At 40.4% G+C, this 15,779-nt stretch overlaps 1 protein-coding gene across 2 annotated transcripts in view; it reads right to left on the reverse strand.

Moving 5' to 3' along the window:
* Nucleotides 1–13,623: 13,623 nt before the first annotated feature.
* Nucleotides 13,624–15,779, reverse strand: part of LOC137632234 (uncharacterized) — a 99,113-nt gene continuing 96,957 nt past the window's right edge. The window contains exon 3 of one of the 2 annotated variants that reach the window (XM_068364119.1): nt 13,624–15,777. In XM_068364119.1, the coding sequence (XP_068220220.1) occupies nt 14,427–15,777 (1,351 nt within the window). In that variant the 3' untranslated portion in view covers nt 13,624–14,426. The remainder of the gene's footprint in view (nt 15,778–15,779) is intronic. The other variant, XR_011042022.1, reaches the window with a different exon arrangement.

The following is a 15,779-nucleotide window of genomic DNA, read 5'->3' on the forward strand; positions in this document are numbered from 1 at the left end:
GGACCTGTGCCTGAGCCACAAATGTATTCGACTGAGCCTTAGGGAACAGTAGGCACTTCAAAGATTTGTTAGGTAGGTAAGGTCCCGGAGAGTTCTTCTGGAAGCCTCATACTCACCTTTGATGGGTTTCCCTTGCTGTATTCCTTGACTCCGTAGTGTCAGGGATATCCTTTACAAAGCCGTCGGTCAGCAAGGTCAAGCAATTGGAGTGACATTTCGAGTCCCAGAACCTCAGGGATCCAGATACGATGCGGCAGGGACATAAAACCTGTAAATCGTATGCCCACAAAAGTTCTTACTCTTGTGGTTGCAGAACACAACTGTACCCTTCACCATTGGCTCCTCCTGTAGGGGAGAAAAAGGGTGAAATGAGTACTCAGTTGTTTATATCATTGATATAAATACACATGCTTAACAATAGTACTTCTTACTATTATTTTTAATAGCTTAGGATAGTAAGCTAGAAAAGTAGGAAAGACACATATCTGTTTCCTCTCCAGGCAATTGCTGGGACCTCCGTCATTATTAATATTTTTAATTTCCTTATTAGGGAAAATACAGAGTGGAATAACTCTCGTACGTAGAGCCGGAGTCAGTGAATATTTACACTAACTCCTCCACTTGTAGAATATTAATACTGCACAGTAAGAATCAGTATCCCAATGATCTAGGATTCATCAGGATGTTGAAGGAATACTTCACTTCAACACTTTATTCGGTCTCGGCAATAGACTGTGAAAGGATACACAGAGTATGTTGGAAAGATTTATACTACTCTATCATCGTATATTGTAGCTTTTTAACTGCTGTATTGTTATACTGCAGGAATAATAGCTACTGTATTGTCATATACTGTAGTTTTATCGGTATACTACCAGGGTTAGGGTAGTGCCTGGCGGCACTAACTGTTAGGGAGAGAGAAAGGATGGGAAGGAGGACTGCATATCATTATAGTTTAGTACAATAATTAGGAGTGTAGGGGGCTACTGCCTTCTACAGCCTTCTTCCCAGAATGGAAATTCTAATGGAAGGGGAGGAATACACTGATTCTAGCTTCCATCCATCCACAAATTCTGTTGCCGGCTGTACTGCCGGTTACAAGGTTTGTGGATGGCAGTCCAACAGAGGACTGAAGAATTCTCAACAGTATAATGAGTTTCCCACCGGCAGCCGTCAGGGCCGGCTCAACCTTTCCCGAAGCTTTGCTTCCGTTAGGGAGTTGGTCGAAGCGGTAACCTAACCGCCGTTTGTAGGAACCCGGCCGGTAACCAAGTCAGCCCGGCAAGCGGGGATGATTGTAGAATACCGGCCAAAGGACATTTGTGACGGCTAGGCCTGCACTAAAGGACAGAAGGGGGAGGGAAAGGGTCTTATATTTTACAGAGGAGAAAGGTGGCAGCAAGTATGGAAGTTAGTAAAAGAAAATTTTGTTGGGATTGCAAGTGATGTGTGTAGCAAGAAGATTGTTGGGCGCAGCATGAGGAAGGGTAGTGAATGGTGGAATGAAGGAGTGAAGAGAAAAAGAGGGCATTTGAAGAATGGCTGCAGAGTAATAGCGTGGAGAAGTATGAAAGTTATAGAAATTAAAATGTGGAAGTAAAACGCAAGGTAATTGAGGAAAAAGCGGGCCGCTGACCTGAGGTGGGGCCAGGGATTGGGTCGTTCATATGAAGAGAATAAGTAGTTTTGGAAAGAAGTGAAGAGAGTAAGGAAGGCTGGTTCGAGAATTGAAGAGACAATGAAAGATGGAAGTGGAAGGTTGTTAAAAGGAGAAGAGGCAAGGAAAAGGTGGGCGGAATATTTTGAAAGTTTACTGAATGTTGAGGACAATAGGGAGGCAGATATAATTGCTGTTGCAGGTGTTGAGGTGCTATTAATGGGAGATGAGAATGAGAGAGATTACAAGAGAGGAAGTGAGGAGAGCACTAGATGAAATGAGTTGGAAAAGCACCTGATATGGATGGCGTGAGAACTGAGATGTTAAAGGAAGGGGGTGGGACTGTACTTGAATGGTTGGCGAGATCGTTCAATGTGTTTTATGTTGTCAATGAAACCAGTAGATTGGGTTTGTGCGTGTATTGTACCACTATATAAGAGTAAGGGAGATGTGCATGAATTGTAATTCAAGGGGTATTAGTTTGTTGAGTGTGGTTGGAAGTGTATGGTAGAGTACCGTTTAATAGGATTAAGGATAAAACAGAGAATGCAATCTTAGAAGCACAGAAGAGGTAGGGGATGTATGAATCAGATTTTTACAATTAGGCAGATATGCGAGAAATATTTGGAAAAAGGTAAGGAGGTGTATGTTGCGTTTATGGATCTGGACAAAGCATATGATAAGAGTTGATAGGGAAGCGATGTGGGATGTGATTAGGTTATATGGAATTGGTGGAAGGTTGTTGCAAGCAGTGAAAAGTTGCTACAAAGGTAGTAAAGCGTGTGTTAGGATAGAAAATGAAGTGAGTGATTGGTTTCCAGTGAGAGTGGGGCTGAGACTGGGATGTGTGATGTTGCCATGGTTGTTTAACTTGTGTGTTGATGGAGGGGTGAGAGAGATGAATGCTCGCGTGCTTGGACTAGGATTGAAAATGATAGACGAGAATGATCATGAATGGGAGGTAAATCAGTTGTTGTTTGCGGATGATATTGTACTGGTTGCAGACTCGGAAGAGAAACTTGGATGATTAGAGACAGAATTTGGAAGGGTATGTGAGAGAAGGAAGTTGAGAGTTGATGTTGGTAAGAGTAAGGTTATGAGATGTACGAGAAGGGAAGGTAGTGCAAGGTTGAATATCATGTTGAATGGAGAGTTACTTGAGGAAGTAGATCGGTTTAAGTACTTGGGGTCTGTTGTTGCAGCAAATGGTGGAGTGGAAGCAATGTACGTCAGAGTGAATGAAGGATGCAAAATGTTGGGAGCAGTGAAGGGAGTGGTAAAGAATAGAGGGTTAGGCATGAATGTAAAGAGTTCTGTTAGGGTTAGGAACGAAGTAGTCAGGGTGAGAACGGGTGTAAGAAATGATTTAGCAGCTAAAGTGGATATGAATGTGTTGAGGTGGTTTGGCCATGTTGAGAGAATGAAAAATGGCTATCTGCTAAAGAGGGTGATGAATGCAAGAGTTGATGGGAGAACTACAAAAGGAAGGCCAAGGTTTGGGTGGATGGATGGAGTGAAGAAAGCTCTGGGTGATAGGAGGATTGATGTGAGAGGCAAGAGAGCATGCTAGAAATAGGAATGAATAGCGAGCGATTGTGACGCAGTTCCAGTAGGCCCAGCTGCTTCCTCCGATCACCTTGGATGATGGTGAAGGTAGCAGCAGTAAGGGATTCAGCTTATGAAGCTTTATCTGTGGTGGATAACAGGGAAGGGTGGGCTGTGACAACCTAGCAGTACCAGCCGAACTCGGTTGAGTCCCTCATCAGACTGGGAGGAGCGTAGAGAGGAAAGGTCCCCCTTTTCCATTTTTTTTTTTTTTTATGTCAGCTACCCCCCAAAATTAGGGGAATTGCCTTGGTATATATATAGATAGATGAAGTTGAATCCTAACAAAACTCAAAGTATGATTGTAAGAAGGTCAAGGACCGTGGCTCCTCAACATCCGGATCTCAGCATTGATAATATTTCTTTAATCCAGTATAACTTTTAAAATTTAAGGTGTGATTCCTGATAGCAAATTTACTTTTGAGAAACACATAAGGTCTGTGTCTTCTTCAACTGCACAAAAAATTGGCTTATTGAGAAAGTCTTTCAAGATTTTTGGTGATCAATCTATTCTGAAGAAGTGTTTTATTCTTTAATTTTACCTTGTTTTGAGTACTGTATTGTTCTCCTGTCTAGTCTTCAGCTGCTAATTCCCATCTTAATTTGTTGGACAGGAACTTAAGGTCTATTAAATTTCTTATTCCTGATCTAGATATTAATCTCTGGTACCGCCGTTCAATTAGTTCATTAGGCATGTTGCATAAGACTTTTTATAATTCTGACCACGCTTTACATTTAGATCATCCTGGACAGTTCCATCCTGTTCGTAAAACTAGGCATGCAGTTAATTCTAATAGTCAGGCCGTCTCCATCATGAGGCTCAATACTACATAGTACTCTAGAAGTTTTATTCCAGCTGTGACCAAGTTGTGGAATGATCTTCCTAATCGGGTAGTTGAATCAGTAGAACTTCAAATGTTCAAACTCGCAGCAAATGTTTCTATGTTGAACAGGCTTACATAGTCTTTTTATAGTTTACTGTATATATGAAATATCTGTTTTAATGTTGTTGTTTTTAAAATATTTTATTTTATTTTCATTACTTCTTATATTGTTTACTTCGTTATTTCCTTTCCTCACTGGGCTATTTTTCCCTGTTGGAGCCCCTGGGCTTATAACATCTTGCTTTTCCAACTAGGGTTGTAGCTTAGCTAGTAATAATAATAATAATAATAATGGTGATAATCATGATGATGATGATTATAATAATATTAATAATGATAACGATATATAGGCTTTGTCTTTCCAGACTTCACCCCGCCGAATCCGTGGTACATACACATATTCACCCAGTACTCATCAAGGGATATTTGTACATATCTTTGCATATAGAATTTTTTAGCCTTTCGGCCGATGTATATATCATGTTTTTTTATATTTGTTGCTTTGCAATCTCCATGTAAATATGTAAATGAAACACAAATCGCCAGTCACACTTAACCTTTGCGAGTGCAGAGGTCGCTGCTCGACCCAGGCACTACTTTGCCGTCCACACTCCTTAATGAACATGTTAGTTCTCAGTTGTCTCTCATTCATGCCCTGACAATAATAATAACAATATTAATAATAATAATATTAACCCTTTCACACCCAAAGGACGTACCGGTACGTTCTTGCAAAACACTGTTAATTACATAATTTTACATATTTTTGATAATTTTATGAGAAACTTCAGGCATTTTCCAAAAGAATGAGACCAACCTGACCTCTCTAGGACAAAAATTAAGCTTTTTAGAGCAATTTAAAATGTTATTTTTATAATAAAATAAATTTTTGAATATACTTACCCGGTGATTATATAAGCTGCAACTCTGTTGCTCGACAGAAAACTCTAAGTTAAAAATCCGCCAGCGATCGCTATACAGGTAGTGGGTGTACATCAACAGCGCCATCTGTCGGGCAGGTACTCAGTACTCAATGTAAACACAGAACTCAATTTTCTCCTCGGTCCACTGGGTCTCTATTGGGGAGGAAGGGAGGGTCCTTTAATATATAATCACCGGGTAAGTATATTCAAAAATTTATTTTATTATAAAAATAACATTTTTCAATATTAAACTTAGCCGGTGATTATATAAGCTGATTCACACCCAGGGGGGTGGGTAGAGACCAGCAATAATTGTTTACATTATTATGAGCTAAGGATTTTTTTATTTCATTTTAGCAGTTATTCAAAATAACAAACATAAAATAAATAAGTACCTGGTAAGGAAGTCGACTTGAACAATTACTCTGCCTTTTTAAGTACGTCTTCCTTACGGAGCCTCGCGATCCTCTTAGGATGCTGAGCGACCCCTAGGAGCTGAAGTATCAAGGGTTGCAACCCATACAACAGGACCTCATCAAAACCTCTAATCTAGGCGCTTCTCAAGAAATGACTTTGACCACCCGCCAAATCAAGTAGGATGCGAAAGGCTTCTTAGCCTTCCGGACAACCCAAAAACAATAATAAAACATTTCAAGAGAAAGATTAAAAAGGTTATGGAATTAGGGAATTGTAGTGGTTGAGCCCTCACCCACTACTGCACTCGTTGCTACGAATGGTCCCAGAGTGTAGCAGTTCTCGTTAAGAGACTGGACATTCTTAAGATGAAAAGACGCGAACACTGACTTGCTTTTCCAATAGGTTGCGTCAATTATACTTTGCAGAGATCTATTTTGTTTAAAGGCCACGGAAGTTGCGACAGCTCTAACTTCGTGTGTCCTTACCTTCAGCAAAGCTTGGTCTTCCTCATTCAGATGGGAATGAGCTTCTCGTATTAACAGTCTGATAAAATAGGATAAAGCATTCTTTGACATAGGCAAAGATGGTTTCTTAACTGAACACCATAAAGCTTCAGACGGGCCTCGTAAAGGTTTAGTTCGTTTTAAATAGAACTTAAGAGCTCTTACAGGGCATAAGATTCTTTCTAGTTCATTTCCAACCATACGATAAGTTTGGAATATCGAACGATATTGGCCAAGGCCGAGAAGGCAGCTCGTTTTGGCTAGAAAACCAAGTTGTAGAACATGTAGCCGTTTTGGATGAGAATCCGATGTTCTTGCTGAAGGCATGAATCTCACTGACTCTTTTAGCTGTGGCTAAGCATACCAGGAAAAGTCTTTAAGGTGAGATCTTTCAGGGAGGCTGATTGTAGCGGTTCAAACCTGTCTGACATAAGGAATCTTAGTACCACGTCTAAATTCCAACCAGGTGTAACCAAACGACGCTCCTTCGTGGTCTCAAAAGACTTAAGGAGGTCCTGTAGATCTTTATTGTTGGAAAGATCTAAGCCTCTGTGACGGAAGACTGATGCCAACATGCTTCTGTAACCCTTGATAGAGGGAGCTGAAAGAGATTGTTCTTTCCTCAGATATAAGAGGAAGTCAGCTATTTGAGTTACAGAGGTACTGGTCGAGGATACGGATACTGACTTGCACCAGTTTCGGAAGATTTCCCACTTCGATTGGTAGACTCTAAGGGTGGATGTTCTCCTTGCTCTAGCAATCGCTCTGGCTGCCTCCTTCGAAAAGCTTCTAGCTCTCAAGATTCTTTCGATAGTCTGAAGGCAGTCAGACAAAGAGCGTGGAGGCCTTGGTGTACCTTCTTTACGTGTGGCTGACGTAGAAGGTCCACCCTTAGGGGAAGTGTTCTGGGAACGTCTACTAGCCATCGAAGTACCTCTGTGAACCATTCTCTCGCGGGCCAGAGGGAAGCAACTGGCGTCAACCTTGTCCCTTCGTGAGAGGCGAACTTCTGCAGTACCTTGTTGACAATCTTGAACGGAGGGAATGCATATAGATCTAGATGTGACCAATCTAGGAGAAAGGCATCTATATGAACTGCTGCTGGGTCCGGGATTGGTGAGCAAAATATTGGGAGCCTCTTGGTCATCGAGGTTGCGAAGAGATCTATGGTTGGCTGGCCCCAGGTGGCCCAAAGTCTCTTGCATACATCCTTGTGGAGGGTCCATTCTGTTGGAATTATTTGTCCCTTCCGACTGAGACAATCTGCCATGACATTCAAGTTGCCTTGGATGAACCTCGTTACTAGTGATATGTCTAGACCTTTTGACCAGGTGAGGAGGTCCCTTGCGATCTCGTACAACGTCAGAGAGTAGGTCCCTCCTTGCTTGGAGATGTACGCCAAAGCCGTGGTGTTGTCCGAGTTCACCTCCACCACTTTGCCTTGAAGGAGAGACCTGAAGCTTTTCCAGGCCAGACGTACTGCCAGTAGCTCCTTGCAGTTGAAATGCATTGTCCTTTGACTCGAGTTCCATATCCCCGAGCATTCCCGACCGTCTAATGTCGCACCCCAGCCTACGTCCGATGCGTCCGAGAAGAGAACGTGGTTGGGAGTCTGAACAGCCAGGGGAAGACCCTCTCTTAGGTTGATATTGTCCTTTTACCAAGTCAGACAAGACTTTATCTTTTCGGAAAACGGGATCGAGACCGCTTCTAGCGTCTTGTCCTTTTTCCAGTGAAAAGCTAGATGGTATTGAAGAGGACGGAGGTGTAGTCTTCCTAGTGACACAAATTGATCCACGGATGACAGTGTCCCTACCAGACTCATCCACAGCCTGACTGAGCAGCGTTCCTTCTTCAGCATCTTCTGGATGGATAGCAGGGCTGGGGGCTGATCGTCTTGTTGTTCAGCAACGTCCTCATCAGAGGGTTCCTTATCCGAAACTGATGAGGAAACGGCAACGGAGTGGGTAACGTCTGGCTCGCTGAATCCGGTCGCACTGGTGGATGCGTGACGGAGCCAGACGCAATATCATGGAACTGCTGCACAGTCTGTGAACTGTCAACAACCATGAGTGTGCGAGGAAGCACAGCGTCAACCCGAGACTGTCTAGACCGTCTGGGTTGTGAAGTCAACACCCTACCGGGTTGCTGAGGTTGACGCACTGCGTCAAAACAAGTCACCTCTGCTGGTTGTTGAACGTCCTGAACGTCAAAAACCACCTCCGAGCGTCGCTTAATGTCAACGTGCGGCTGGCAACCCACACTGGGTCGCATCGGTGGAGTAACCACCTCAACTGGCAGACGCAAGTAGGTTACCTCAGCGTCAACAGGGCGCACAACCGACCGGTTGGAAGGTTGTTGACCAGAAGGTTCTTCTCTGCATTTAAGTCCTCTATCAAGGACGCAAGCTTGGACTGCATGTCTTGCAGCAAATCCCATTTAGGGTCTACGGGAGCAGGTGTGGCAACAGACGGGGTTAGCGACTGAGGCGGAACCGTTTACCATCCCTGAAAGCCTTGTTATGCGTGACATAATAGTACAGCAAAACTTCAAAGGCTCGACAACAGCTGTGAAGTTGAACTGTAAACAACTTGGAGCGTCTCCTGGCTAGGCGCCAGGGAGAGTCTACCAGAATTGAGAAGTCTATCTGGGCAGAGGCATGAACTCCCAAGCCGAGAACTTCTCTCGTGTCATATCAGACTCTCGCTCTATAAACCAGTTTAAAAGAAGGGAAAGCAAAGGCTGTATCCCCCAAACTCCTCCTGGTGAAAAACCAGTCGCCTAGCCAACGTAACGCTCTCTAGGAGAGCGAGAGAGCACTCACTAGCTTAAAAACAACGGCTTCGAAGTAGGTAGGCCTAGTGTAAGCTCTGACGTTTAGGCGAACGAGGAGCAGCAGTTACAAAAAGATCCGGACGAAGATCCTTAAAAAAATCATCATGATTTAATTAAAGTCCATAGGAGGCTAAGCAGCTTTAGGCTCCTCTCCATCTGACAGAGTCCTCAAGGGAATATCAGTAGGAGGGAGAACAGCAACTTCCTCATCTACAGGAACCTTGTCCGATAAAAGCCGAGTCTCTTACTGGTGCATTAGTAGCGGACCAGAACGCAACGTCATGTAACTGCTTGACAGTCTGTGAACTGTCAACAACTGAACTGTCAACCACAACCGGTGCGTGAGGACGCACAGCGTCCACTCGAGACTGCTTTGACTGCCTAGACTGAGCAGTCAAAACAACTCTAGAATGCGGAGGTTGACGCACAGCGTCAAAACAAGTCAACTCCGATTGTTAGTGAACGTCTTGAACGTCAACAGGAGCATCAGCCAGTGGCCTAACGTCCAAATGCGGCTGAAAAACCACACGAGACCGCATCGAGTGTGGTTCTAAACAACCTGACTGACGTGACTAAGCTACGCCAACGTCAACAGTAAGCACAAAGGAACGTTAGGTTGGCTGAAAGCCAGGATATCGATGAGATAAACGGCTAGACTCAACGGACTAATCGGCAGAATAGTCTTCCATAAGGGAGGCAAGCATATACTGCATGTTTTGCCATACAACCCCTTAAGGATCAACGGAAATGGTTGTGGTAATAGACGAGGGTAACGTCTGTGACCGCAACACTTTGCCTACAAAAAAAGACTCTCGGAGTCTGTGTTACGCTTTTGTTAGGCGGCGAGCAGTTATCCGATGACTGCATAGGGTCAGAGCTGTCCTAATGGCTGTAACCAGGACGCTGGACCTGTCCTGAAAGGACTGACTTTCGCTTAAGGGCTCCGAAACCTTGTGACAGGTTTCTTATGCGAAAAGCCTACGGATGGCGAGGAGAAACAACGTCTCTCTCGTCTTATGGTAGGGGAGATCTTGGTAAGATACACCCGATACCATAGAGGGAAAACGTCTGTTCGTTGGTCAAGGCCTCTCGAACCCATAAGTCGTTTGACATTACTTCTCCCCTGGGCTTGGGAGCTTGCAAGAGGTCCCGGACTAGGTGAACGACAGGCACGAACAGACGAACCCTCGGACGCAACACTGTAACACTTTGCGCCTCGGACGCAACACTGTAACACTTTGCGCATATCACTTTATCACTTCGATTTTCTGTTTTGCACTTATTTCTACCTGAAACACGCAATTCTACCCTTCATTAAAAGGTAGTAATTGCAAAATTAGTCGTATAATGCAAGCTCATAATACCAGCAAAAAACAGAAAACATATTTTAAGATAAAAAAAAAATCAGTGGCTGGGAAAGAGACTAAACACTAGTTCATATAACTACGTTTTCAATCTCTCACCGCACATAGCCTGGGGACGAGAATAAAAACCTAAAAACGTTTTATCCTTCTTCCCCGTACAGCGACTAGGGACGTGAGTAACACGAGAACAACATTACCCGCTTGAACGGAACGTTTTCTCTCCTCTCTCTCCCTCCATCTCTATCTCTCTCTCTCTCTCTCTCTTGATTTCCCACCTAAGAGAAGAGCCCAATTATATATCGTCAAAAAAAAACATGTTATTTGACTAAAGGAAAAAACTGAAAGGTTTTTCAAATAAAAAGTTCCTTTAAATTAGAATTTAAAACATTTAAGCTAAGAAAGAATGAACAAAACGTCAGAATCGATTTACTCTTACTGCAAAGTGAAACCGTGATACACTTTCTCTCTATCGTAACGATAGAGCGCATGTTGAACGTCCTGAACGTCAACAACTGCGTAGCATAAAAAACTAAACGTTAGTTCATCTTTGAAAACAGTACGAAGACTATCAAAGAAATTCTTTCATAAAAAATTACATTTAAAAAGTTTTAAATCCTTTGCTCTTTAAAAGCTAAAGACGATATAAAGGGCTCAACGTTGATTAACTTCGGTTTCCAAGTTAGGACCGCCTACTCTCAGGAAAGTTCTATATAAACAAAGCATTAAAATTTATCTTTATATGTTTATAAAAAATGGAAAGTTAATCGAAGAGGCCTAATAAAGGCGGAGAGATATAAAATATATAGAGGAAAATCTATAACGTGATATAATTACTAAAAGCCTAAACATACTTCCGTCTAAGGGAAGGGTCGGCCATTTAAAAGTGAAAGAAAGTCCATACTATCTTTGTCACCATAATTAAATCTATCCAAAACGAGTTCAAGTTTTGAGATGAAGATAAAACACCTGCATAGCGAAAGCTCAAAACTAGAATAGTGTACTTCACCAATAGTTGTGAAAACAAATCCAGTTAGCACAGCGAATTAGTAGGTCTTGCCGGTAGCCCGACAGAGAGAAAATTGAGTTCTGTGTTTACATTGAGTACTGAGTACCTGCCCGACAGATGGCGCTGTTGATGTACACCCCCTACCTGTATAGCGATTGCTGGCAGATTTTTAACGTAGAGTTTTTTGTCGAGCAACAGAGTTGCAGCTTATATAATCACCGGCTAAGTTTAATATTGAAAAATAATTATATAGCAAAATGTGCTCGAAATTTAACCTTATGGTGGGGGTAAAAGGGTTAATAATAATAATAATAATAATGTCAATATTCCCATATTGATATATGGAACTATCTCTTAAAAAACTGGCTGTTTTATTCCTGGGGTGGGCTGGTTTTTAAAGATGGTACTCTGCATTCTGTTCAGTTTACCAGCTCCTCAGAAGAGTGAGGATGATTATAGTTTTGTAATGCTCTCAGTCCAATCAAGTGGGTATGGCTTACACTTGAGCACCTCTAATCATGGTGGTACTATCCATTATGATATGGTAGGAACTGGATATTTGGGAGTCTGGTCATATTGGTAGAAGAATTCGAGTCTATGAAAGGGTAATAGGGCCTTCAAAAGTGTTGGACAGTAGAACTAATCCCTAAAAATTGTTTCTTTATTTTGTTATCTCAAAGTAATTTTGATTAAAGAAAATAGAAAAAAAAAAATATTTTAAGCAAGGTGCTAATGTGGTCTCCTAGGGCCTATTTGTAAAAGGCTAGAAAAGGGAATCGAATATGACTTAAAATATCAAAAAGAAAAAAAGTCTCCCCTGCTCTAGAGCCGTTGTTTCAACAAGCAAAGCATGGACTATATGTGTATAAAGGAGATCCTTGAGTTCAGGCTCTATTCAACTCCAAACAGCACCTTCAATGATGACATAATCTGGCATTCGATGACACATCCGTGAGGACCACCACCATTACTGGAGACAATGCTACCTGTGCACTAGCTTGCACCTAGGCACCATCTCTTTTACTCGGTGAGAGTCCTTTGTCCTCCTTTCCTAAATGGGGCTAGTGAGGAGGGAGCATCATGAAGACCACACAGCACCTCCCTAAAATAAGGTTTCTCCAAAGTCAAACTCACTCTTTTGAGGTTAATCTATGTAGTCTCCAAGGACAAATATCAAAGCAATAACAGAGTATATGCTTGCACAATCAATGACAACCATCTACAACCATGCAAGCAACTGAAGTCTGACCATCGTCTCATAAGAGATAACTCAAGCAGTTGGATACCTGTCAGTATGCTTCTTCTGAGGGGCTTTATGCTATTTTTCTGTTAGGATGAATGCAGGGAAACCTTAAAGATTAGATTTACAAGTTTGTTTGTACAATGAGTCAATTAAAGGGGGATAAAACTTATGTATATGTCTTGAATGTGATGCAAGTTATGCGTATGTCTGTTATAAAAGCAAGAGCTTTGGTAAAGCCTTAAAGCATCAGAGCTTCACGTACCATGTAACACCTTGCCATCTGTAAGTGCATGACTGTTTTTGCAAGTTATCTTAAATGCTCTTACAAGTGTGCTTCAGTACTCAATCCTATCAAGACTACTTCATTAATAGTACAGTTCTCTTAGTTCACCCTGAGGAATAAGATACAATCCTTCAGTGCAATTACAATCTAAAGCTCGTAAGTTTGTATTTAATTGCTTATGATATTTTGCTAATGTTTACAACAAGTCTTGCGCCAGCCATTTAATACACATAAAGGCTTTCATCAATAAAAGCAATTCTATAAATGCTTTCTTAATAATGCCTACCAAGCATGGAGATATTGACAAAGATGAAATATTCTCATTAATTAGAATACTGTAGAGTATATATGTTTACAGGTAAGCAATCAATAAGTATTATTGATGATGATTTGACAAGGAACTTCATAACTCAATAGTGAATGTTTTAATGTATGAAACTTCTAATTCTTAGTTTTAATATAGTTTCTCCAACTGCGCTTTCACTCCCCATCATTGATGATTTGAATTTGTGGTTATGAATGTTAAGTGGACATTTATTGAACTAAGAGTTATGTTTTGGCCATATCTTAAGAATTTTGCATTAGTCAATTTCCAATTGGTCTGCATTTCAAGTAAATCATTTGAACCACATGTGAGAGCAAAATAGTTTAATTGCATAGTTTGTTTGAATGGTCATTTCAGTGTTTTGACAAAAGGAAACCCATCTTTCTCAATGCCTTGCTAGTACACCATTGTCACCTAGGTATGGAATCCCAAGTTAGAATATGAAGATGGGAAAATACTTTGAGTTTATCAAAATTTGTACTTAAGATACTAAAAAAACTGGATGCACATTTCACAGACAATAGGTCAGCTGTAACAAAAGTCTAGAGCCCTTTTAAATTAGAAATAAAACACTTAACTTTTCAGTTTAAACATTATATTACAATGCAACAAAACAGCAAAATGTAACATTAATAATTCAAAATAAAGACTCTGGTAAACAATTAATTAAGATGAACAAGCAGTGGTGGTTTATTATTTTCAAAGATCCATGTCTTTTAATTTCTAAATCACTACAAATAATATAAAATAACTGCAGATATAGTTCATTTCTTGAAAAAAAACATTCTGCTCCAGAACACATCATCCAAAGAAAAACCCAAAGTTGCAAACAAGCAGTCTTTCACTTGAATCCGGTATATAATCTATTTATGGCATAACATTATCAATTAAGTCACATATCTGGTGAAAATTAGAAAGATTTTAAATTGAATATGAAAATAAAATAATATTACTTGGCAATATAACTTTTTAACAAATTAAGTTTATCCTTTAAATACTTTTTGTATATACTTTTTGTATGTACCATCACAGAACACAGTATAATATTTCAAAAATAGAACTGCCAAATTATAATCACATCTTCATTAATTTCTATAGATTACACGATTTCAGCTTGATACTGTTAACATAAAATATAAGATCTGTAAAATAATCAAGTACAAAAACAGTAAAATAAGAAATTCACCACTAACATAAAAGATCTTAAGACATGAAATACAAAACAAAATATAACTAAAAAACATTAAAACTATTTATCAGAGGTATAACAAAAAGAAGAATATACAGTACAGTACAAACATTTTCTGTAAACTATATAATTAATAACTCCAGGTGAAAGGTTAAATAAACTTTGTGAATGGCACACTTGAAATTCATGCCTTCACAAAATCTGACTTTTAATAGTGTCACGCAACATATCAAGATCTAAAGTGCTAAATTCAACACTATCTTTGCTACAGTCATCAACGGGAAATCCTTCATCGTCACACTCCTCTGTTTCTGCAAGCAATGTAATTGGGTTCAAAAGTACAGTTGAAGCAGAAGTATTAACTCCACAATCATGAGATTTATTCACAGGAATATCCATGATGGTATCATTGTTTGCACGATTTGGAAAGTAACTAAATTCACTATATGACTTGTCTGTGTTACCATAAATAATGCAGGACTCCTTTTGATAAGCAGGATTCACAAAGTTATATGAATTACTACCATCTCCATATGATTCATATACGTTAGGATCATGAACAGCCTCAAAATGATATTTATAAGGTACTGCAGTGCCATTTCTATCAAGGTCCTTAATTTCTGTATCTTGTACTTTCTCACTAAAAGAGCTATGGAATGCACAAGGATTTGCATTTTGAGTTATTACTTTCTTGACAGGATATACTTGACAAAGAACTTCTTGCTTAGGCAAACATTTCTGCAGTGATGTTGTTACTGTACTTTCAGCATTTTCCATTGCTTCATATTCTTCATGACTGATTGTGTATGATTGGAAATGGGGTGCAATGCCAGAATCATCTGAACTACCATTCTTAGGTAAGGAATTTTCTGAAATATCTGGTGTGCTACAACTCTGAGTGTCTGGTGATGGTACTTCAGAAGGAGCTTTTGGAGAAGGCACACATTCATCTTTCTTTGCAAAGAGTTTTTTCAAATTCTTTGTGGTGGAGATTTTCTCAAAATCAGTTTCCATAATCTCTCTCTGGTCAGGATGTGTTTTCACTCCACAGTCATCATCATCATCATCATCATCATCATCATCATCATCACCACCACCACAATATTGCTGAACTGCATTCTGGAAGGAACTAAAGGAATTTTCAGGGACATCATATACATTATCAATATGTAAAACTTTAGTCTGACATGAGGTGTCTGAATCTTGTAAACCATCTTGAAAAATAGCAGGAGTTTCCCTATTCGGCAGATGACCTACAAACAGATTAGGAGACTGCACTGGTTCAGTTGTAGCAGGATATGCATTACCATGTTGTATACTAAAGCTTTCATGGGTGTTTTCTATATTACTCTGAATGCTTGGATCAGAAATGCTTCCATAAATGTTAGGAGTTGGCACTGGATATCCAGAAAATCCAGTAAAATTGAAAGGCACAGAGAATGGATTGTAGCTTTGCTGTGCCTGTGCTGCTTTCTTGTGGAAGGTTTTCTTTGAAAAACAAGATCTTGTGGGCCAACAGTTGTTTGAGGATGTGGCTTTAGACCT

The sequence above is a fragment of the Palaemon carinicauda genome, chromosome 41 (assembly GCF_036898095.1).
Source record: "Palaemon carinicauda isolate YSFRI2023 chromosome 41, ASM3689809v2, whole genome shotgun sequence".
NCBI lineage: Eukaryota > Metazoa > Arthropoda > Malacostraca > Decapoda > Palaemonidae > Palaemon > Palaemon carinicauda.